Genomic DNA, 26,616 nt, shown 5'->3' with positions numbered 1-26,616 from the left:
GCTTCAAACTGATTTCGTTTCGTTTCCATATGAAATGCAGACTAATGAAATGTGAGAGAAACTAGACGAGTTGAGTTCAGTCTCACACCAAGGAGTGGCTGACATTTCTATCTTTCACAAATAAAAATAATGACAAGGCTGCACATCATTTCGCCCTAACTTCCTTATGCGTTTGCACCCCCTATCTGCTAAGAAACATCCGGTGTCCTTGGTTTTCAATATAAACACCTTAAAAATATGTTGAATACATTTGGTTTTCATATCCTAACATACTAAACCTACATATGTTAAAGTATTACAGTTTAAATAATTATCCTGTAAATTGGCGTAATATATTATAAGAAAATTTAAAATAAAAAAATGGTACGTGATAGGAACTTTCATCGCAGACTAGTGTAATCATATGCCTGGCTCACCTAAGGACTCAGTGCAGAACCTTGTAGTTTGGTTCCACTATTCTCTGCTGAAAATCTCCTGCATATGACCTTCAATGGCTTCACAGCTCCAGCGAATCAGAGGAGCGCAGCGTTACCTAATAAACGAGTATTGCTATCAAAGAAGACATTGACATTGCCCAGCTTTATGGGATGAGTCCATTTGTTGTCTATTAGTCCAATAAAGTAAATTTATATTGCGTGTTTTTTATATGAAGGCCAGAACAGAGTAGTAGGTAGTTGCTTTCATTTTGTTGTTGGGTTCTCTGCATACATTCATCAGATCGATAGATGCCAATTTTATAAAGATGAGCAGCCAGACAAGTGTGATCAGTAGCTAATCTGAAGGCAGCAGTAGTTTATCTCCTGGGGTTATTTTTGTATTTTTCGAAAGCAGGCCAGTGTTTTTCCATGGTTTTTCTTGGTTTGATTTTGGAAAGTTCAGGAAGATCTTATGTTACTATATATGGGTGTCTACTGACCATTGTAAGATCATAAAGATGTAGTAGGTACCATATAAATGAGATGTGAAGTGTTTGTTGTTTTATTATTGTTCATTATAGGATATATAATGAGAAAGGAACATGTTTGTTAGCTGTAGCATTTATTATTTTGCAGCGCTTGGAGATGCGAGCACAAAAATTTGGAGTGGAACTGTCATCGGATGCAAAGAAGGAAGCTCGAGCAGCTCGGTTTGGCATATCAGCTCCCATCAATACTAGTAACACTGCAGTAAGTATGACATGCTCCATATGCTTTTTTGGAGAGGACCAGCACATGATGTAATTTGTAATGGAAGGTCAATGTCAGTGCTATCTGTGAGAGATGATGTTGCTGTGCTGGTAAGATCGAATTATGACAGTTTGAATACAAAAAAATAGCATGGTATAGCTCTCTTGCATTTTGATTACTGATAGGAGTGGCAGCGCTTTTGCATTGTTTTGGTTGTTATACAGATACACAATACAGATCAGGTTAAGCTTTCAATTACTCTGCACAATTTCATCTAAAGTTTAGCAAACATAATCTGTTCGTATGTAAAACAAAGAGGAGAATCTCGTGTCGAATTCAACCAGTTTTGAAATCCCCTCTGCATAGAACTCTGCCACCTGGGACTTATTATTATAGTATCTCCAATGGGGGGTAGCCCTATTTTACATATGTATGCTAGGGCTATAGTTTTACACAAAAAATAGGCCTAAGCATAAAAACAAATTGAAAAGAAAAATAAATTATCTTACACAATGTAAACAAAACATAAACAATCCTTAATTTAAACATTGCGATTGCAAATCAAACATCAGGCAGCAATTTGAGACATACAGAAAACAGTTACAACACATAAACATAACATTTGTTATAGCCGTTCTCTATAACACAATTATGCAACTTTCCGTAACATACATCATAAATTAATACACAATAGTCGCACAAACACAATCGAGCATCCCATAACTATGACTCACATTCACAACAAATCAAGCATCAACATACACTTCAACATAATAGCCATACTTTTAAAAGTTACAAATTTGGTCCAAAAGAATAAATAGGACACTGTTACTAAATACTGTTATTTTCTACAAGGTATTAAATACATCTGTAATAAATCTGTGAAATTCCTTTATGCAATATTGCTTCAGAAGAACTTTTGTTATTGGTGGTGTGAAAGTTGTATCACACATGCTAAGATGGGTTTCTAGCCGGTATCTCTTGCGTTCTTGTAGTGGGCACTCAATTAACAGGTGGTCGACTGTTTGTGTGGAGTGTTCACAGGGACATGAAGAGCCATTTGGGTTGTCAATTTTGAAACGTTCAAAATAAGGATTAAATTTTCTGTGTCCACTCACAAATTGCGTGGATATGTATGATGGTTCATAATTCTTTACGGTTAGTCTATCTTTAACTGTGGGAAAATATAGTGATTTTGTTATTTGGCCATTTGTACTATTTAACCACATTGCATTCCAGTCATTTAACATGTCCAGCTTCATTTGCATTTTTACATAAGAGAGGGATTGTTTATAGTTTGTGTGTTCTGTTTCCGATTTCGTGGCCATCTTGGCTAGGTGATCTGCTCTTTCGTTGCCTCTGTTCCCTACATGACCACGTACCCAATCGAAATATACATGTTGCTTACATAGTAACAAAGTTTCCCTAATACTAACCGCAGTTGGATTGAGGTTATATTTATCGTCAATTGCTGCGAGTGCTGCTTGAGAATCACATAAAATTCGTACATTACATGGACTATTTACACTCCATTCGGTTGCTTTCTTCAGTGCTAGGAGTTCAGCCTGGAATATTGTGCACACTGGTGAGAGACCATACTGTTTGTAGGATATTTCAGAGTCTCTATCGTAAACAACAAAAGCGCAACCAACAAGTGTACTTGGCTCTTCTTCTTCACCTGGGACTTAACCACCCTTCAACACTACTTTTCAGCTCTTCCTCTTCATCAAATAATTTAGAAGCAAGCCACTTCTTCATGTGTGTGAAAGATGGTAATTGCTGGGAGCCAAATCAGGGCTGTATGGGGGATGATCAAACACTTCCCACTTGAACTGTTGAAGTTGCTGAGTGCAAGCGACAGTATGGAAGCAGATATTATCGGGCAAAACCAACACACTCGAACTTCGCAAACTGCAACGCTTGTTCTGTATGGCCCTTCTCAATTTTTTTAAAGTTTCACTTGATTGTTATGCCTCTCTCCATACATTCCATCAACAGTATCCCTTGACTATCCCAAAAATCAGTTGCCATGAGTTTTCTGGTACAGAAATTCTTCCACTACTTTCTTGACTTTCTTGGCAAGCGTGTGCGACTCCATTCCATTGACTGGCTTTTTGTTTCAACATTTACATACAAAACCCATATCTCATCACCAATGGCAATCTTTGTTCAGAAGTTCTTATCCTCCGTCATGGTAACGCAGCAGGAAGGTTAAAGCAGATTCAATCCGATGTGACTTTGTTGTTCAGAAAGCAATTTCGGAACCCACGAGCACAGAATTTTTGGTACCCTAAATTTTCTGGTATGGTCTCATACAGAAGAGTTCGAGGAAATTGTCCGGAAAGTTTGAACAGTTTTTTATTACTGATATTGCTGCTCATTCATATCTGCTTACTATCCAAATGTGTCATAATACTAATTATACAAGAAGGGCCCACCATCATTGGAACTATTCACTAGCATTGCTGATACAGGTCTGGCTTGGAGCTCCAATGCTTGTTTCACACAGTACAACCACCTCTCCAACTTTCTCTGCTGACTGGAATAGTTCCAAAATCTGCCACCAGTAATCAGAACTTCTGAGAGTTATATTAGCGTGACATTGGGAAAAATATTTCCAATAAACTGTTGTAATGAGACATTTCACTTTTTTTTTTTTTTTTAACTGCAGGAATAATACTGATAATGGCAATATTCCTATATTTCCTAACAATGGTAATAGTAACTGACACTTCTAGTTGTCTTTCACGAATTTGTCTTATGTGGACTGTAAATTAAAACAAGTGATGAATTAATGCCCTTGCTTCGAATTGTTTAAAGCAGAGGTTACTTCTGTAGGTACATTTTGATACAGTTCTACCCTGTTTAGTTAGTTCCATTTCACTTTTAGGCAGCAAGTTCAGATGTCTTGCGTAAAAGAGCAGAGAGATTTGGTCTGACATTGTCTCCAGTAAGCACCAGAAACCTCAGTAAAGTGAGTATCACTTGTACAATATTGTGTAAATCTTTTGTGTGGTTTTGAGACATACAGCCTCAAAAATAATGGCAGCTGTGGTATGCAAAAAGGTTATTCATGAAGAGCAGAATAAATAACCAGATATTCCGTTATTGAAAGGAAATATAACACAAGCTTAACTAAAGAAAATTGAAGTCTTTAGCACAACATGGTAACTTATGAGTATGACTCACTTTGAAGAATTGATGATTCACCAAATTATTTATACATATATATATATATATACACATGGTCAAAAAGAAAGCTACAAAATTTGAAAGCCTGTATTTCCGAAAGTATGTACTATTTCTTTAAAATACATATACCACTGAAAAGAACAGACTTTCTACTCTATAAGGGCATAATGGTTATTTTGATTTAAAAGCCGAATTAAAAAATCTTAAGTCCGGAATGAAATGGTGAAAAAAATTAACTTTCCTAGACATATTCTAGGTTATTTCTGTTGAAATAAAGAAAGCCATAATTTTGTAATTCTTGTGGCTATCATTTGTTTCCATTGTTATGAAGCAAATTGTGTATCAAAATGAGATGTGTGACTTCTAATGATAAAATTTTTATTAAACATTTATGTAAATATGTCCATTGTGAAAAAAAATATCCTTTGAAGCAGTAGTCTCTAACTAGCGTTCAGCGCTAATAACAAAGATCTATACTACTGGGAGCATCGAAAAAAAAACAGGAAATGGAAGAACCCGTATTGTACGTGTGCCAGAGAATATTGCAGCAGTTCATGATGTAGTATGTAGTGAAGATGTTGCTCTGCAAAGAAAGTGTCGAGGCAAGTAGGAATTAGTCGCAGCTCAGTCAGACATATCTGTAAGCTGGACTTGGAATTGAAAATTTTTAAGAGATGTAATATAACAGACATTACCCGACATAAAAGAAGAGAATGAGCAAGAAGACTCCTAACAAATTTCAGACACCAGGAAAAAATCAGGAATATCTGGTTCACATATGAAAAGAAATTCACTATTGAGGCACCAAGACATACCCAGAATGAGGGGTTTATGCTAATATTTGCAGCAAAAAACAAATTGGCCACAAAAGATTACTTTGTGAAAGATACCACTTTGGTCGCAGTGTAATTGTTTCTACAGGTGTTTTATATAAGGAAAAACTGATCTGATATTGACCGAGCTTAAACTCAACAGTCAAATCTACTGTGAAGATGTTTTCGGAAAAATGCTTTCAAACATTGAACATTCTATACTAGATTATCATTTTATGCAAGATGGAGCACCATGTCACCAAGCTGCTGGAACAATTATTTATCTACCTTCAGATGAATTATCCAAGCTTCATTCCTCCAGATTTGTGGCCACTGTGAAGTCCGGATTTAAATCCTATGAACTATTTTGTATGGAGTCAGCTAGAGAAGTTGGTGTATGAACGGAAAAACATTGGCGATATCTTACATTTAAAACAGCGCATATGTGATTGCTGGCTCGAGCTTTCCCAGAGACAGATCGCCTCTGCCATAGACAAGTGGAAAACATGGCTACAGAAAGTTGATTGTGAAGGTGGTCATATTGAGCCCTATATTTAATTTCTTGTTCCATTAATATTGAAGTTCCATAAAAATAATTATACAATATTATGTCAAGTAACACGTTGATTAAAAATTGTTCTCAGAAACTCAGTTTTTTGCAATGTTTGCTTTGCACCCTACAAATTCAACGGAAAGGGAAGTAGAAATATGAATAAAATATTTTTTAAATTTAGAAAGCTTGTTTCTTTCATTAGATAAAGAATATTTAAAAAAATATTATTTTGAACGACAGAAGCTTTCAAATTTTGTACTTTTTTTATTTATTTATTTATTATTATTATTATTTTTTTTTTTTTTTTGCTCTCTGTGTGTATATATACGAGAGTCATTTCATAAGTCATGGCAACTGTATTATTATCAGCCAATAAAGCTGCAGGAATAGAAATTCACTATATGCGATTGAAGGTCAGTGGAATGTGCTTTGGAATGCTAGTACCAAATTGGGTCCGAGTACAGGAGGCAATGGGTAAGGGAAATTGAAAGATGCGTAAATAGAAATCATTGTTTTATTATGCACAAAAGGAAACATTACTCACAGCTAAGGCCCTTCAAAATAATCCCCCAAGGCTTCCACACATCTTTGCCAATGATGATGTAGGCGTTGAATACCATCACCTGTGTGCAATTCGTCTATGTGTACCCCTCTTGTCGAAACACTGTTAAGATGTCCTTCCTGTTTGCAAACTGCTTCCCATGCAGCGGCTTCTTCAATTTTCGGAATGAGATCAAAGTCGTATGGTCTGAGATCAGGTGAATAGGGAGGATGTTCCAAGATCTCCCACCCCCACTGCTGCAAAAGATTCCTGACAGGAGCTGCAGTGTGGACTGTTGCGTTATCATGGAGGATTATGGCTAGGGTGACCAGATTCATATCGATAAAAAAGAGGACACAAAGCTTCATAAATGAGGACATTGTTCGAAAAAATAGGACAGAAAATATGTACTTAGATTTAGGATTTTAAATTACGTTAGTATCTATTTTATTACAAAATATTTAAAGTACAGGTTTAGGCTTATATCATGCTTAAAAGTATGTTAATATCTATTTTGTTACAAGATAATTACGAAAAAAACTTAATAATAATGATTTTACAGTTAGCTACATACGAAAGTCAAGGGAAGTATAATTATTAAAGAGAACAGAAAATATCTATTTAGATTTATATTCACACCTCGATCTCTCGATTTACTAGCTACCTGTGAGCAACAACCATAACAAGGAGCAAAGAGAGTTATGATCGTTGGCAAACAGTATATTCCATCGATGCTGCTGCCGCCTACAGGCAAATTACTTGAAAAAGGTGTCAAATCAGATAATTTCAAAATATAATTTATGAAAAGGACATTTCTTGATTTTTCAAAAATCTGCCCGGACCCCGGACAAAGACTTAAAAAGGAGGACGTCCGGACAGAAGAGGACTTCTAGTCACCCTAATTATGGCATTGTCCAGCAGTGCTGGACTCAGAATGAACTAACGAGCATTTCTGCCACGAAGAACTGCAATTTTCATGTATGACCACTGTTCAACTTTACTTACATCCATCTTGGAGCACTGTGCTCCAGCATACTAACTTTTGTGTGTGCTGTCAACTAGCCACCAGTACACACAGACACAATCTGACAGTGGCATTCCATATATTGTACAACAGGTTTTCAAACTTATATACTGAACTAACCACATTTTCGGCTATTCGGAAGACTTTTGAAATAACCCTCATATATAAAGCTTTTCAAACATAGAAGATAATTTTAATTGCTTATGTCTCTGTTATTTTCTATGCAGTCTTAAAAATTCAGACACTTCCCTGCCATATTATATAAGAAGTGGGATTTTCAGATGCATCATCTGTTGCCATAACTTCATTGTAAATGTTGTATCTTTCCACCATTATTGTTCTTGTACAAAGAGCAATTTCTCTTCAATGCTGTAAACTTATGTTCTAAAATATGTGTTACATATTGTATAATGGATTATTTCAATTGATGAATTGTCGTATATCTGCTCAGAAACATTCTTTCTTTCAGACAGCCCCACAAAACCAGTTTTTTTTTCTCCCAAATTCTAATACAAGTTTCTGGAATAAGCTTAAACTGCATAGGCCAACTGTTGAAAGGCTGCTGAAAAGCTATGTTCACATTAGTAATAACACTGAATAAGTCTGCGGCAAGTTTGCAGAGGTAATTTTTCTGTTTGCAAAGAGGAGTTAATAAAACATCCTTTTGCATGATGAAGAACAGAGAGAAGAAAAGAAGATTGAGGATTGGAACGTGGAAAGTGAAAACTCTTTTGCAAGCAAGTAAGTTGGAAAACTTGAAGGAAGAAATGACAAGAAACAGAGCATGTGTGATGGGAATATCAGAAATGAGGTGGGAAAATACTGGTGAGTAATGAATTTAGATTGTTTTATTCATATGATGAGTACAAAGGAAATCACGGTGTTGGTGTATTACTGGGACCACATGTGGAAGATAGTGATATCAGTGTGTTACATAGATGACCGATGACAATGGTGAAACTACTAGGGAAGAAAGTAGACTTGGTGCTAGTGCAAATTGACATGCCCATAGTGAATTAGCAGATGAAGAAGTGGAAGAAAGCTATGACAAGATAGAAGAGATAGTTGAGAAGGAGAAAAAAGAATCATGCATTATCGTAATGGGTAACTGGAATGCAGTGGTAGGAGAAGGACAAAATAGAAAAAGAGTTGGTAAATATGGATTGGGAAAAAGAAATAACATAGGATGATCTTTGATGAATTTCTGTAAAAGAAATGCAATGATTGTTGGAAATACATTATTCCAACAACATAAACAAAGAAGATACACATGGACATGCCTAAGGGAAGAATGCAGATATCAGATAAACTATGTACTGGTGCAGGAAAGATTTCGAAATTGCTAGAAAAATGCAAAACTTAACCAGGAGGGGATATTAACCCAGATCATGTCCTGCTGATAGGTGAAGTAGATATTCTTCTGAAGAAGATAGGAGAAAGACTGGTGACGAGAGGGAAAGCCACTACACTAGAATCCACACCTGAAAATAGTAATGAGTACTGGACTCATATAAACAGGTATACAGATAACAGCAGAAAAAAACAATAGGATACAGAGATGTGAGAATTAAGAAATCTTGGGTCACAGGAAAAATGTTGGAGAAAATGGAAAAACATCAACATAGAAGAAGGTAGAAGAAACTATGGGAAAGTAAACAATGAACTAAGAAAAGAAACTAATATGGTGAAGGAAGACTGGATGAAAGAGAAGTGTAAAGAAATAGAAGATCTAGAGAGAAAAGGAAGATATGATTTAATGTAGCGCGAAGTAAAGTGTTTGGACTTCATAAATAAGAGGAAATCCTTGTGGTTGATAGAAGACGAATTCAGAAATGAAATAACAGACAAACGAGGAATACTGAACAGATGGACGAAATAAGTAGAAAAATTATGTGAGACAGGGAATCGTCCAGATGAGTTAGCTATAGAAGATGAAGCAGTGTATTAAAAGACGAAAAAGGATTTTCGATTTTAAGATTAAACTAGTGCTTAGGGAAAGCACCAGGAGTTGATGGAATTCCCATTGAATTAGTAAATACTTGGGTGAAGAGAAGAAGGAAATTCAATCATTATGCAACGAAAAATGTGAGAAAGGCAAATGATTTTACGGAAACAGTGTTGCTGCCAATACTAAAGAAAAATAATGCCAAGAAATGTAACGAGTTCAGGAGTATCATCTGATATCACACTTGGCAAAGATTCTCCTGTGGATACTGAATTGACATTTATATTCTAAGATGGGAGGACAGTTGGTAGAAGAACAGTTTGATTCAGGAAGGAAAAAGGTATGAGGGATGCAGTTGGACTACTACAATCGGCAGAAGATACCTCGAGAAGACTAGAGAAATGTATCTAATATTTATGGACCTAAAAAAGGCATTTGACAGAGTGGATTGGAAAGAGAGGAAGCTGTTCAGTACTCTTTATATGAAACGAGTTGAAGTCAGGATAGGAGAAGAAATGTCTGAAGGAAGTGAAATAGAGAGAGAAGTACAACAAGGATGCCCTTTATCACCTATCCTGTTCAACATTTACTTTGAGAATTTAGCGAAGAACTGTTTTCAGAACATGGGAGAGGTGATAGTAGGAGGAAGAAGATTAAAGTGCATAAGATTTGCTGATATGACGTTAGCGGAAGAAAAGATGATACTAAGGGATATACTCGTGGAGCTAAATGACAGCTGTGAGCAGAATGGAATGAAGATAAATGCAAACAAGACGAAGACCATGGTTGTCGGAAGAAAAATAAAAAAGATAAACTTGCGAATACTAAATGAGACAGTAGAACAAGTGGACAGCTTCAGATACTTGGGGTGTAGTATAAGCAGTAACATGAGCTACTGCCAGGAAGTCAAAAGAAGGATAGCAATGGCAAAGGAAGCTTTTAATAGAAAAAGGAACATCTTCTGTGGACCTCTGGAAAAAGAACTAAGGAAGAGACTACAGAGGGGTGAAAATTATTAGAATAATCTTAATTTTAAAGGTTTTTTAATAGTTCCTTCACAAATATTCATTGAATTGATGATTATTGGTATATAATATTACTATACTGATGTAGGATATATTTACTACTAACAATGCCGGAAAGCATTGTTGTACATTGGTATTTTTCTTATTTTACAATTGTTATGGGAATTCAGAAATTATTATATTATGTTGGCGGAATTGGAAACATAAAAAATTAATTAAGAAATGCTTTAAACAAATTGTTCTTTGCGTTTACATTGTTGTGAAGATTCAAATGAACGTATACATCTCTTTTGTGCATATAATTTTTTATGTTTCCAATTCTGCCAACATAATATAATAATTTCTGAATTCCCATAACAATTGTAAAATAAGAAAAATACCAATGTACAACAATGCTTTCCGGCATTGTTAGTAGTAAATATATCCTACATGAGTATAGTAATATATACCAATATTCATCAATTCAATTAATATTTGTGAAGGAACTATTAAAAAACCTTTAAAATTAAGATTATTCTAATAATTTTCATACCTCTGTAGTGAAGTGCTTTGTGTGGAGTGTGGTATTGTATGGGGCAGAAACATGGACATTACAAGAAGTGAAGAGAAGCATTTGAAATGTGGATATGGAAAAGTATGGAGCATGTGAAATGGACAGTCAGAATAAGAAATGAATCTGTATAGGAAAGAGTGGGTGAAGAAAGAATGAAGCTGAAGCTGATCAGGAAGAGAGAAAGGAATTGATTGGGTCATGACTGAGAAGAAGCTGCCTACTGAAGGTTGCATTGGAAGAATTGTGAACGGGAGATGAGTTCGGGGTAGAAGAAGATATCAGATGATAGATGACATTAAGATGTATGGATCATATGCTGAGACTAAGAGGAAGGCAGAAAATAGGAAAGATTGCAGTAGTATGCAGTGAAAGACCTGCCATTTGACAGAACATGTATGACTTGAATCAGGACAAATAGAAGAAATAGTGTACGTACTTTTATGCTTTCTCATTGTTGGTGGTGTACCTGACAACTATTGGCGCTTCAATCGCTAGGATCCATCTGTTATCTGAAGTCAGACACCTCGAAAATATATTTCTCGCGCGTTTATTGATGAAAGTTTCTGAGGGTTGTTAATATGCTTTGTTGCTGAGAGTTATGCATATGTCTTCAATTTGTTGTGCTTTGAATTAACCAGTGACAAAAGAATATTGTGTGGTGGTTTACAAAATAATTACAAAAATGCCGTACTGTTTTGTTCCAGGTTGTAGATCGGAATAAAGTAGAAATAGTGTAGCAAGACATTTCTTTTCATCTCTCAAAGAAAAATATGAGTTTGGGAAATGGGTCAGAGCTATTCCACAGAAAAATAGGCAGCTTTCGGTAAATAACCGATCAGACTGTTTTAATATAAAAAGTCATAAGACAGCAATACCGCAAGTGCGTTGAAAATTACAACCAGGAGCTGTACCTCACATTTTCCCTAATTTACCGAAATGATGAAATATACGAAAATAAACATTGCGGAGCGGTAATATTCAATGAGGTCAAACTCAGAGAAGAAATTCAATTTAATAATTCGCGGGTGCTTGTGTAAAGGGGGTTAAGTTGATTTGGCTAAACTGATTTGAACTATCCACAATTACTTTTCTCTTGTGTTAAAGGGGTTAAGTCATTCTTCCATCTATGATGCAGTTACAGTGCTCCATAATTTGTGACAAAGGGGTTTTGTTCAGTACCAAAAGAGAGAAGTTTACAAACCTTGCAATTTGACTTAACCCCCTTTACACGAGCACCCGCAAATTATTCCCTTAAAATGGATGTATTTGTTGATTTCGGAGATATCATGGCTGATGTCCAAAAGAAACAATTAACAAATCATGCATTAGTATTTATGTTTATGCCATTTATGCAAGATTGGATTCAACCAATTGCTATTTATGCTTGCAGAAACGCTACTCCAGGTGATATTCTCGCTAAAATTCTTATACAAAGTATACTGCAATTAGAAGCAGTTGAGACGAGAGTAGTCTGTTTCACTTGTGATGGCAGTCAAGCAAATAGAAAGGCCTGGAAGTCTTAGAAATCAGTGGAAAAATTTTCAGCATAATACTATATTCCTAATCCGTTCGACGAAAAAAAAGAAAGATACAGGCATTCTCAGATATTGTGCAAATACTGAAATGCATAAGAAATTATTTCCATGATAAAATCGAACTCTCTTGCAAAGAGAAAAATATGAATTTTAGTTTTTATAGGAGACTTTTTAAGGAAGACTTATGTGGATGTGCAGGTCTTAGGATTTGTCCCAAGTTGACAACAGCTCATTTAGATCTCTCATCCTTTAAGAGAATGGATGCCAGACTCGCATTCCAACTCTTCAGCAACAGTGTCGCCAAAGGCCTCAAATTTTATCGGGAAGTAGGGTCATCGGGTTTCGAAGGCAGTGAGGGCATTGAAGAATTTACAAAGCATTTAAACTGTATTGCTGGCGCATTAAATTCACACATTTCTGCTAAGGCTCTTTATAAAGACTCTTCTGATCATAAATTCCTTACTGATTTTCTTCAGTGTCTCACAACTACAACCAACACATTTGCATCTGCTACAACAATGCTTAGCAGTAACCTCGTAGAGTACCTTAGAAATGAGCAAATGGTTCTGAAGCAAAGGATACAAATATATCCTAACAGGGAAACTCACCCAAGACCCTTTGGAATGTCACTTCGGAATTTTGTCTTCACTCAAGTTCGGATGACCATTCTTCGACGATAGATTTCCTCCACATGCATTTACTACGAATCAGATCCTTAACATTGCTGGAAACTCTGATGAACTACTCACATCATTTGTGAACCAAATGCGAACATTAGCGCGAAATGTGGAATTACGCGACAAGGCAATTACGAAGTCTGTAGAAACTTGTATAAAAGAAAAAAAATGTTATTCATGAAAAAATACATGGTCAAGACTGGGAAAGTACTGTGCCTGAGTTGAATACCACTCCTGCTGCGTTGATTGACAGATGTTTATTGTATTATGTGGCCAGTTATGTTGTAAATCATTCCTCTAAGTGTATCCTCTGTGCCCTTCGACAGGAATGTAATATGTCTAAACATTGTGCAGCTCTCACCCAAATCAAAGACTACCGATCAGGTAGGAATGTCAGTTTTCTAACCCATCCCTCCCAAGCTGTGTATGACGTACTTATTCAAAGAGAATTGAAAATTAAAGAAAAGATTACCACAGCAAGTGCAATGTGGGATGACATCATCTATCTTGACACCATTGACGCTCTTTTGATCCAGACTCTGGGAGCAGGTTGTTGCAGCGAACACATTATGGATATTATTCCTAAATTAGTCTACCACTACTTAAAGTACCGATTCTTCTTCAGGACAAAGAAAATCCAAAGATAATTACAAGCTCGTAAATCCGCCAAGTCATCTTGCAAACTCTCAAAGATAGCAGGCAACTAATCATGGTGAGTAATTTAATTCATTTATAGGCACGAAAAATATCATTCAACTCTTTATTTACTAACATTTTGTAGGTTTTTTCTGTCCCTGAATTCGCAATTTGTTACAAAAAGATTATTTAAATACTGAACTTATAATTGCTTTCACAAAGTTTCAGATCCCATTGTATTTTTTGTTACGAACGTTCATAATAGTGTTATCAAATAGAAGACTATTAATTGTGAATAAGGGACTATAAAGGTGTTTCTTAAGTTACGAATAGCCGGGTTAAATGGAAGAAATTTGCTTTTAAAAAGGACTACATTCAGCGTAACAAGTACTGTGAACTGCTTCTGAGTCATGCTCATAGCAGTAACAGCGTCGCATTGCGGCAGATCCGTGTAAACTCACAGAGTGCGTACACTATTTGTTCTATTCGTCCTGCTTAAATTAGTCCATTGAAATTTTCGAAAAGAGAATATTATTGCTTGCACAAAAATAAACTCATTGCCATGGCAATCCTTTCTTATGTAGCAAGTAAGCCTCGGAAGTTTATGACCTAAAAATTACAGAAAAATGATCTACATTACAAAAGACCTTAAATTTCTGAAAATATGACATTAAAATTACAAAAAAAGAATGACGTTAATAGTTAAGTATAAACAAACTAGTATACTTCTATCTGTGGAAAATACATTGTCACCAAACTCAGTCACTGTCACAAAAAACTGTCTGCTTTATTTTGCTTCCAGCATTTTTACGTCTCCACTTACGAGATACAATATGCTGACTGCAGGGGGCACTGTGGCTGCAGTATTTGTTCTGTTGCGTTGATGGGGGGCGAAGCAAGTAACACATGATGGCTGATGCAACCATAAAGGAAATTCTTGTGAGACAGATTGAATTGCGTAAACAATCTGCAATAGGTCTCGAATATAGATGCCTACACCATTAAAAATGTCTGTTCATAAGCAGAAAAGGCCAAAAAGGCAACACAAAGTACAGTAGAACTTTTCCAAAAAAAAATGACCAATAGATAATAAATGTCCGAAAAATGCAACAAAATGTAAAATAAAAGTAGGCTTATTAGTTTGTGTTGAAGTGAAATGAGTTTGTAGTGCTTCGTGTATTGTCTGTGATGTCTTAGAAAAAAGATGATATTTTATCCAGTAATAAGAAAATGCCAGAAGTTTTTAAGATGTTATAGTAAAGAATAAAAAAAAATGAGCGATTAAAATTATCTCTTACTTTTAAAAACCCTTTTTCAGAACACTTTATTGTTCCTCTTCACTATCATCCCCTACTCTGAGTTGATCATATATGAGAGAAGCCCTCTTTACCTTTACATAGCTTCCCATTTCTCAGTTATAATGAGTCTTACAGAAGTTTATCACTTGCGAAAATGTTGTTAAATCAAGAAATGATAACAGTTGCAGCACTAACAAGTGTGGAAACTTGAGTTACTTTTGAAACCTGTGTGTGAAGGCAGAAGATTTGAAGTGAAATTGATTTTCATAAACTTTCAGAAAAACTCACTATCATGTGACTAATTTGTTCCTAAACTCCTGAATCCTTTATTAAGTTTTCGTTTTCTTATGGAAATTAAAGACATACACTTCATCACTGGATCCTGTCCTGAATACAATTAATCTAATTCACTGATTCACAACACCCTCTTTTAGGTCCCTCATGATGTTGTATTTTCTTCTATGCATTTCATCCATTCAGTTATTCTTTATCTGTAGACTTTCCAATCAGGTCTGTAAATATTTTTTTTCTTCTCCCATTCATACCACACTTCCACTCATAGTATTCCCTAGTCTTAGGATTCTTAAATATTTTTAGAGAAGAAATACTATGTATTGTAGATAAATTTGTTTTGTAATTAAACTGAGCACAGTTCACATATTATTAATAAAATTGCAGCATTGAAGTCAATTTCGAGTTTAAAGATGCACATTTCAATAAATGTGCAATATATGGAAAGTTTTATAAAATAAGACTTTATTGAATTAATTAATCCTACATACATTATTAGAACAAGTAACAAGCACCACTTGGAGACGAAAACAGTGAAAGGAATCAAAATATGCCTATTTGCAGGTGATATAGTCTTACGAATATTGCATAAAACAACAAAAAACTCGACACCAAACATTAAAAAGCACTTCACAACGTCGAGAATGGGCATAAAAAAACAACATGAAAATAAATAACAAAACAGTGTACAGACCCAGAAACGAAATTTGGGCCACCTGAATTTTGTTTCTGGATCAATACCAGTTCTTTCTTATACATACAAATAAGAACTTGAGTATTACCATCTTAAATCAACAGCTGACAAAAGTGAAAATACAGATTATCTAAGTACTATGCACTCAATAATAATAAGCTCAATTGGAAGCACCAGACTGAAACAACATAAAAGAAAACGAATAACTGCTTAAACCTTCTGAAACATCTAAGTGAAGCCACAAGGTACCGGTACTGAACCAAATGTACAACACGTACACTTGGTCAAAATGAAACTGGCCTGTGGCCTCTTGAGCAGTTAAAATTGTCTAAGTCCCTTTGGGTGAGCACACAGTTCACTACCGTAAACCTTCTTGCGCCACTTTTGTTAACTCCATAATACAAGGCACTGATTTGGGCTACCTCCACAGCATGCTTGGGGTGGAGCAGTGGTTAAGCTACTTAACTTCTATGCAAACAGCTCGAGTTCGAATCTCCATAGTGAATTTTTTGTTTTGTCCTATTTTTTAGAACTCGTTTTAGTGTAATATAATCAAATAATTTTGCTTATGTTACTTCATGTTACTTACACATAACTACAAAATTGGTAAAAATTTGTGGTTATAATTCCAGGAAATCAGGATATACATTGTCATCAGAATTATGGTTTTCTTCTTGTTTACAATTACTACGTTTAGGCCCTGATGATCACAGATTTAGGTTAGTATAATAATCATATTCCCTGTAGCACAACTTGCAAATTAATTATTGCCAATTATTTAATCGTCAACATATTTACTGAATGATCCTTAGGCAATAGAGTGTAAAGCTGCAGGGATTAATAAAATAATTAACACAGCATTTTAATATGAAAGTCCCTAATTGTCGTCTTTAGTGTTACTTCCATCTAGCGTCAAAAGTTTCTATTAACACAAAAAAAATAATAAAGCGAAAAGTATTCTAAGGATAAAAAGATGACAAAACCTGTTATATTTTCACTAATGCATTAAAAAAAAAAAAAAAAAAAAAAAAGGTTCAGTAGCTCCACAAAGATCTGAACTTGCAACCTCACAAACACTTAGCTAATGCTCTACCACTATGCTAAGAGTACTACTGCAGTAAGAACGGCATTGTAAAGTCATACTCCACTTGCAAACCTGTTATATATAGTGTTTGTGTTACAATATCCACTGTTTTGTGCCTCTTTGTTATTGGCCACTAGTTTGTTGTGGCCGGTGCTACTGGTCATGGTTATGTTATGTTTAAATTCTGACACCATATTGTTATGTTGTGGTTCTGCCCTACCGAGCATTACTTTTGTCAAGGTATTTCTGACACTAGTTTGTTACTGTTTGTCAGGATAATTAGGATGGTAATGGTCGAGCTATTATCTTAGCTAGGTACTGTGTATTCAAGAACAGGATCACAGGATGGATCAGGCTCGAAGAATATTAGCTTAATCAAATCAAATAAGTCACTTCACTGGTTACACTATAATATATTGTAAAACTTTCTTGTATACATGGATTACATATTGTAACTTATTTCAAAACAATAATGTGATTTTATTGTTTCAACAATAGTCACTTTATAATTTAGTTTAAATACTCCCATCAACAATGGGATTTCCACTCCACACAGTAACACAGTATTCGTTATTGCACTCCACCGACGACAATGACAATTTACTTGGATTATTGAGAACAACAATGAACTGTTAATCTTAACTAATGTTCACAGAGCACTATTTACAAATCAGAATTGTCAGTTCACAGTTCGTTTGCCTTGGCTAATTCTTCTAGCTCAGTCACTCGAGTTCACAGTATCTCGAACCCCAGACCTTCAGAGTCAGTCCACTGAACTTCGAACTCAGGTCCCCCAACTGCTGTCCACTGCACTCAAACTCAGAACTTCGGACGCTCACACAGCTGCGGACACACTCAAGTCGAACTCCCGTCCCGAAGCTGGCTTCACTGCTACACAAGACTGGCTGGCTTGCTGTCCACCGACTATAACAACAACTGCTCACTCTAACTTGCGTCTCTTCTTTTATAACCAAACCATAGTTTCGGGAAAGTACGATGCTAGAAATTTCCACGGATGTCCAGAAGATGGCACCTCCCGAATTCTCTGGAGTTCTTTTCTCTCTGCTGCGGTCGCTCTCTCTCCTCTCCTCTCTATGCCACAGCACATGCCCCAGGAAGCAGATGCGCGCGCAACTTCCGCGCCGAACCACGGCCGACTTTGCCCTCCTTCTGCCGGTCGTGAGATCGTTTCTTGGCTGTCACAATATTTAGCTATTTAACTATGTCATGAATAGTTGCAAAATCTCTAACAGATCTAGTTAGTTATATATATATTTCTTGTTACTTTACTTTACTTAACCAATAAAAGAGAATTTAGGATATACTTGCTTGGTATACCTACTCAGTTACATGAGTTTAAATGAAAACAAAATGGTAAAATAAATCATAGGTTATATTTTAATGCAGTTGATTAAATGATGAAATAATATGAAAACTTCAGTGTGTTAGCTTGGTTACATAAGATGCAGTTAATCGAACAGACTTCGGAAACAATGCAAAATTATTTAAAGAATTTATCTACAAAGGCCATTTGACTCAGGTGCCATTTGGCTTGGATTCCCGAATACTGATTATAATATTGCCCATCAAAATATCTCGTGAGGTAGTACCATTCACAAGCCTCGGAAGAATCCATTATGTCTAAGTAGTTGCGTTCAAAGTAGAACTTTGAAATATACACAGTTCACTGAGTTTCAAGCACTGATATTTCCTTATATTCTATATGGTGAATTACTCTGACACTAGTAGAATTTAGTATATCTCTCTCTCGACACTAGTAGTAATTGGTGTAAGATGAAATGTTATAACTTACAGTATATAAGACGAAAGTAGTGTTGACGATGGCGGACGCCATGGTCCCAGCTTCGACTGGTTGACTTAATGCTTCTCACCGTCTTCTATCTTGCGGCAACGAGACTGACTGATCAGATCGAAGTGAGGGCCGCGCCCGCAGAGATCTTCGGTTTTATTAAATTGGTAGTGTCATGACGCTATCTGGGCCGCGGAAAAAAGCATGGCTACTACTGAGATGTATTTCGTATACGCCAGTCTTCCTCTCGATGCAAACGCTAGATTTGCGTTAATTTAACATACAGGATTATCATGGGTTTTCCTGCTGTCAGCATAGTTTCAATATGGATCTCAAAGCAAGAGAGGGCTATGGAATGATCTAATATAGACATCGGATTTTTAGGCACTAAAAATTGCAGTTTTAGGCGCCTAAAATAAGCTCAAAATTTGTAAAATTAGGCTCTATTTTAATGAAAATAGGCATTTTAGGCACATCAAGGTATCATACTTATTTCTTTCACTGAAATTTTTAGTTATACACTAAAATACGCACAAAAAAGTATGTTTAAACATTTAAAAAGAATACTATATTATATTTATAAACAGAGCTGCACAAATTTGATATATTGAAACTAATGAAATAATGATTATTGATATCAAGATTACTCATTTTAAGTTATTGAAATTCAGTTCCATGCTCAGACTTTATTATAATTATCTGCACAGTACACCACCAGAATTTTTTCTAAATTCTCCACAGTTAACCTTTGCCTTTTGTCACTGAGAACCATTTTGAAAGCAGAAAAACTTCTTTCAACCGAAACTGATGTGAGAGGCGCAAATTTTAAATTAGGTACAATAGAAACATCAATACTTACTGGAACATTTACACTTTCCCCCGATATCACTCTTGATACTTTTTCCAACATTGAAAATCCTACATTCTTATTTAATACGTTGTCCCACTTATTTTTAACTTTTTTCCCAGTTTCGCCCAAAGCAGAATGTATGTTCACTTGAGCTTCCTTTACTATTGCTATTTGGCTACAAAGAGATTGTTTTTCACGTTCTAATTGTTCAATGCTTGCAGGTATGAAAGAAAAGTTTGATGTTATGTAGGCAATATCGTTTTTCACTCGTGAGTCATTCAGACAATCTTTCACTGCTTTCACACACGCTGTACTATCAGTTTCAGGTAATTTATCAATAACTGTGACCACTTCTTTAAAATACTTAGAATAATACACCACTGACTGAATCCAGGTTCCCCATCGTGTAACAACCGGCTGAGTTGGGAGTGGGATATCTGGAAAGTTCTCTCTGAATATTGAAATCCTGGATGGGGCTTTACAAAAACATTTTTTTGTGTTAGAAATAAACGAATTGACAAGAGGAAATTCATTCCGGATTGTTTCAGAAACCCTGTGAAGGCCATGTGCTAGACAGGTTACATGCGTGAGGTTAGGATAAAATGTTTTAAGAAGTGGAGCTGCAGCAACCATGTATGAGGCAGCATCAGTACAAAACAACAGAACTTTAGAATCGTCTATATTACCTGAGTATAAAGACTGTAGGCCTTTATTTACAAAATAAGCAATGGCTTGGCTATTCACTTTCGAAAGTTACTTAACACATACGAGGTGTGGAATCGAAGGTCCATCAGGACTAAGTTTTCCTACTACCATATTTGCTATATACCTATTCATAGGATCTGAGGTTTCATCCACAGAGACCCATATGTAAGAATCACCTATATCCTCCCGAATGGAAGCTAAAGTTTCATTGTATATTCTGTCTAAGTAATTTTTTCTTAGGGTCGACTGAGATGGGATATTTTGTTTGCAGTATTTTTGTAAAAACTGTCTTAAAACCGGATTTTCAATTGCATTCCAGGGAATGTTAGCAGCAACAAACGCTCTGGTTAAATCAGCATAGAAATTGCTGCTGAGATTGGATGAAGTAGGCTGTGTTAGTAAAGTTTGTTGCAGTTGATTTTTCTGCTGAGCTTTAGCCTTATGAGCCGCTCCTTGCACATGCTGCTTTAGGTGGCACTTCTTTTCTTGCGAAATCTAAAAATGTAAAGTAAACTGAATTAAAATAAAATCCTAATTGTTGTATTGCCGTATTTCTATCACAAAGTTAGTGGGTTCGAACAATCAAAATTTTAATGACCTGTAAATACTTTAACTATCGGAATTTAAAAGGTTAAAAGTGTAGTGGTCTTAAAAAGAATTATATCTCAGGATAGCTCAGTCAATGTATAAATATTATAGGCCTACTCATTAAAATTAATAGAATTTATATATTTCAATTATTGTTACATACCTGTTTGCTACAAATCTTGCAGAATATTATTTTTCCATCATAAGTGAATTCTGAATATTCTGTTAGCCATTGCCGGATCAATGTAGATTTTGCACTTATATTTTTCGGCATTATCGCGTTAAACTTCACAGGAAAACGTCCTACCGCTCAAAACTTCTCAACACAAATAAGGTGAGGGAAAGAGCAACTGTTAACGAGCATTCAAATGAACCGTTGTTATTGAGATTCAATTGGACAAAAATACAAAGTTCCACTTATTGTTGCATTTCCTGGCAGTGTTAACACTAGGAGGGCCATTCTTTTAAATATTTTGTAACGGTTTACCCTACTAATTCGCAGTTTTACGACTTTTCATAAATATTTCAAAAACACTCTTTCTCCAAAAATTGTGATTTTATGACACTCTGAAGGGCAGTACAGCTAATCGGTTTCAGACCGAAAACAGTCATTTTTATAGTATAGTATATCTCTGAATCGGTAGCAGCACATGGTGTGATTGTTGCCTGCTTCAAAACTAAGGTTGGTTCTTTGTCGGCATTTATGCCTCCAAACATGTTAAATTCGGTGAAATCTATTGCGAGTGTCGTGAGATTCAAAACATTTTGTTTCCTTTATCAGTGGTTTCATGGCCGGTGTGAAGCAAACTTTCCATTTTTAAATGCCTTAAATTTCGCAGTGAATGCATGTATAAATTATAAAAAGTAAGAGTAAAATGCGAAACTTTACAGTGAGTTAGGCATTTTTAGGCGAATATTAACAAATTAGGCTCTAATAACCGTTTTAGGGCATTTTAGGGCACTATAAAACTCTTTGAATACCTTTCAATTTCCATGAAACACAAATATTAATAATTATTTTTACTTTTCTCCTAAAGAAACAAAATAGGCATTTGCCCTAGAATCCGATGTCTGCTAATAACGCATGCGTCCTAGTGCATGGGAGATAAAGATGTGAAAAAGCTGCATTGCATTCTGCTTGACAGAGTGAATCTGAACATGGGGATCGTCTTATTAGCTGAGGTCTATAGTTCGTCAAGGACTTGTATATACATGGTGCTGTCCGTAAAACTTGCTATGAAATTCATGACAATTGCTATCTATGACCACCATAATTTATCCCTTAAATTAGCGGGGCATAACAACTGTTTAAGCACTCTGAACGATCTGTCTGTTTTAAATCTTGTACTGTGTATGAATTATTTTCTCAGAAGAGTTTAGTGATTAATAGTTATGTTCCACATTATAACTACTACAAGAATATACACAAACTTTTGAACAAAGCCTAGTTGTCCCAAGCACCCACGGAAATACCTGATTCAAACTTAGTGTCTCAGATGCCAGCCAGTTTCATTTTAACCAAGTGTACATGAAACCCCTAATGATGTACTGAAGTGAAGCACTAATAACTGCAAACTTATCTAACTTAAGCAAATTAGAAAAGTCACAGAATAGTGCATTAAGACTAATAAGTGAAAGCATTAAAACTAACTCATTTGCAACACTACAATTATATACAAATAATATACCAATAGCAGATGAGATAAAACAATAAGCTCCCTCAGCATACATTGAAATAAAAGCATTACAAGACCAAACTTGGGCAAATGAACAAAGTTTTACAAATAGAAAATATCACAATAAGTCTAATCGAAAAACATCAAAACGAACCACAAATACCCACTGAAGTAGAACTAATTATCAACCCAGTAAAACCCCTGGACTACCAACATATAAAGAGACGTCTCTTACTGAAAAAAAAATTTAAAAAAGACAAGTGAATAATATTCATATATGAGGACCTCGCCATCTTCATTAAATAATCAATCACTATAAGTAGTCAGACCTGTAGATACAAATTACTGGAGAAAAATTCGATCTAGCACCAGAAATCGAACTCAGGATCTTTCAGGTGCTGAGTTCGATTCTCGGTGTTGAATCGAATTTTTCTCAAATAATACGTATATATGTATCAAGTGACTAACCCTAACATACTGAAACAGCTGGGTAATTTTGATTTTTAATACATTATTAGTACAAATGAAGCTCGATACTTTAAAATATTGCACGAGGCTGGTTAATTTGTTATGTTGGATAGAGATAATTTGTCTGGAGCATAATGGCACATTTAATCAATGCTAACATAATGGCACATTTCTGTCGTTGATTTGTAAAAGGAGACATGTCCAAAATAACAAAGTGTTGGAAAGTCGCAAAAACTATAACTAAGTTAACAAATTAAAATGTTCATATATTTTTTTCTAATTAGATCACTATGTGTACATAAATTCAGGATCCATTTTTAAGTCTCTTAATTTTTTTTTTTTTTTTTTTTTTTGCGATTTCCCAACACTTTGTTATTTTGGACGTGTCCCCTTTTGCAAATCGACGTCAGATTTAATCGATGCTATCTTCCATCAGAAAGGGAAATAGTGAAGTTACTTAATATTCTTGTAGAGAAGTTGCAAGAAGACAATTATATATTTTAATTGTATTTTTTAAATTTAAGTACTTAATATAATCATATGAATATTCTGACTTTAGGCGGAGCTGACTGAGAAACTGGAAAAGAGAAAACAGAGGTTTGGTGTAGCAGATTCAACAAATGGAAAAAAAAGTGTGGTCAGCAGCTCAACTCTGGATGAAAAGAAACGTCAAAGGGCAGAGCGCTTCAAGCTGGCTAAATAACTTCACTTTCATAACATCTCAATTCCCAGTGACTAATTGTGACTGACAGTGAAATGATGGCAGCACAGTTTGTTATGGAAATAAGTCGTCAATATGTGATTTATTGATATTTAATTTGAACAATTTTTAATAATCACTTTTGAAACTTAAGAACGTGACTTAGTACATAGATATCTTAAGTTTTAATTTTTTTACTGTTTCAATTGAAATCGTAGCACAGCAGCCATTAAAGCATCGTAATTTCACTGCCGTCTTGTTGAGAAAGATGAAAACGTGTGTGTGATGATGAAAGTATACTACATTAAAATCTAGTAAGTGGTGGAAAGAAAATTCACAAATCTCAGAACGTTGTATGTTATCTTCAGAAATGAGTAATAAATGTGGTATAGATTTCATTTCTATTGCTCAATACATGTAAACAGCATAAAATCAGTTAAGACAAGGACAACAAGTGGCGCAGTGAGACTGAGTGTATTACTTTACTTCTTTAAATTCGAATTGTGCACTGCGGGATTAAACTGATTTATGTCTATCATTATACAATGATAAATGTTTGAGAATTGGGTGATTTAAAATTTTCAGTCCATTTTAAACATACTTTTACAGGCCCTGTACATCTACCACACAGTGTTATATGAAGTGTCAAGTTGTGCACCTTGACGAACAGAAGTAGAGTAACAAACTTGGAGATAAGTTGTTTACTGTACCTTGTACGTAGATTAGAAGTATCTGAAGTTTATGTATGAATGCTTTTCTTACAGTGTTAGATAAATACAAGAGAATTTTATTGTGATTTGATATGTATCGTCTCTTTATTATTTTGTAAATACAGTGAAATCTCTCTAGTACAATTATGTGGGACCTGGAATTAAAATTAGAGAAACCAAAAAATGTATTTGAAAAGGAATTATATCTTGTTCTACTTGACCTCTCTAGATTTCCTTGTCCTGGCCTCTGAAGTAATGTTCTTCTAGATGTCTATTGATATTTTACCACCTGTTTAGTAGAGTGTTAATCTATGGCTCAAGTCGTAGCATTTCTAACATAAATGCAGCAAATATTAATCTTGCTCCCATATGGATTGTGTGCGTGTGTGCATCTCCCCTTGTCTTGTGTTTGTCCTGTGTTATCTCAGCTGCAGCATGCTGGGCATATGACCATAGTCCTGCTCTGTCTTACATTGGCTTATAACAGTCGCGGCTGGTGGTTTGAAAATACGGTGGTGCACAATGGATATCGAAGAGGAGTTAAACATACTTTACTTTAAAGTTTAAAACCATGTATACCTGACGGCGTATTGAAATTGCTAACGGGAAAACTAAGCCCATTGAGGTAAAAAAAGGTGTTCCTCAGGGCAGTCCACTTTCTCCTACTCTATTCAACTTAGCAATCGACGGTATCATTAAGGACCTTGCTGATAATGAAGTATCTCACGCCCATGGTTTTTCATTAGATCCTACTCTAGACAATCTCTCTGCCGTTGCTTTTGCTGATGACATTGCTTTGATTTCAAGTAGTGAAAATGGAATTACATCTCTGATTAGTCTAGCAGAAAGTAACCTTTCTACCCTTGGTTTGGCTATTAACCCTAGCAAGTGCAATCTAATAGCGATTAAAAGTGGTGTCCTATCCCAGTTTAATGTCATGTCCGCTAATGGTTTGCTCATTCAATCCATTTCTAATCCTAATGACCACATTAAATACCTTGGTATTAATTTTAATGACGAAATCGTTTTTGATAAATGTGCAGTTTTTACCACATTCAGTAAAAATATCTCTAAACTCTGTCTCTCCCCTTTATTAAAACCTGATCAGAAGGTAATGATTATGAATCAATATCTATGGCCATCTCTTACTTATCCCTTACAGTGTGCTCCACTCTACCAAATCAAAACCAAATTTCTTAATGATTTAGATAAAGTTACCAGAGGAGCATGCAAAGAGCTTATTGGTCTTCCTCATGACTGCCCAGACGGAATGCTTTATTCCCCTAAAAAATATCGTGGTCTTTCGTTAATGAAAGCATCTTGGGAAGCTTATGTGCAACACATAAATATCTGTAATACTCTTCTTCGTGTTGATGACTCCCATCTCCACAATGTTAGGGACCTTGTAAGTGAAAAAGTTTCTGCTCTGTCAAAATTGAATATCACAGCTATTGATGCTATCAACTGGTCAGGTCGTAAAATTCGTAAACACTTAAGAAATGACGCATTCCAAACTTGGACAAACCATACCTTGCGTGGTAAAGGGGTTATTGTTTATAGTGATCTCCCCAAGGCTAACTCGTGGGTAAGCAATCGAAAGGGCCTATCTTCCTCAGAATGGACCAATGCTTTAAAAATGTCAAGCAATATTTCGGCGGTTCGCGCAATACCGGGCAGAACTCTAAGCACAACCCGCTGCCGTCATCCAGACTGTAGCGAGCTTGAAACATTTGGACACGTGCTTGGACAATGCCCCAAAGGCGAATTGCTGATCAATGCTAGACATCATCGTGTACGACATGCTTTGGCGATATCGTTAAAAACTTTAAATTGGGAAATTCATGAGGAAGTACATTGTGTATCATCAGATGGTTCTTTTAGACGGGCAGACATTATTGCTATCAACGGATGCTTAAAACGGGCTCTTGTTCTTGACCCTACTATCCGTTTCGAAAGAAACCTAAATCAGGCCACCGAGGTTGATATTGAGAAGAAGTCCATATATGAACCTTGTCTGCCGTATCTTTCTCAAAAGTACAACGTCCCTCTTAAACAATGGTCCGTCATTGGTTTGCTGTTTGGC

The 26,616-nt window shown here is 35.6% G+C and overlaps 1 protein-coding gene across 2 annotated transcripts in view; it reads left to right on the top strand.

The window, feature by feature from the left end:
* Positions 1-24,753, top strand: part of LOC138711980 (SAP domain-containing ribonucleoprotein) — a 36,102-nt gene extending 11,349 nt beyond the window's left edge. The window contains exons 5-7 of one of the 2 annotated variants that reach the window (XM_069843299.1): positions 1,053-1,166; positions 4,057-4,140; positions 23,683-24,753. In XM_069843299.1, coding sequence (XP_069699400.1) covers positions 1,053-1,166; positions 4,057-4,140; positions 23,683-23,826 — 342 coding nt within the window. In that variant the 3' untranslated portion in view covers positions 23,827-24,753. The remainder of the gene's footprint in view (positions 1-1,052; positions 1,167-4,056; positions 4,141-23,682) is intronic. The other variant, XM_069843300.1, reaches the window with a different exon arrangement.
* The last annotated feature ends 1,863 nt before the right edge of the window (positions 24,754-26,616 follow it).

Source organism: Periplaneta americana, chromosome 13 (assembly GCF_040183065.1).
Source record: "Periplaneta americana isolate PAMFEO1 chromosome 13, P.americana_PAMFEO1_priV1, whole genome shotgun sequence".
NCBI classification, from domain to species: Eukaryota; Metazoa; Arthropoda; class Insecta; order Blattodea; family Blattidae; genus Periplaneta; species Periplaneta americana.
This window is presented reverse-complemented; position numbering and strand designations above follow the sequence as displayed.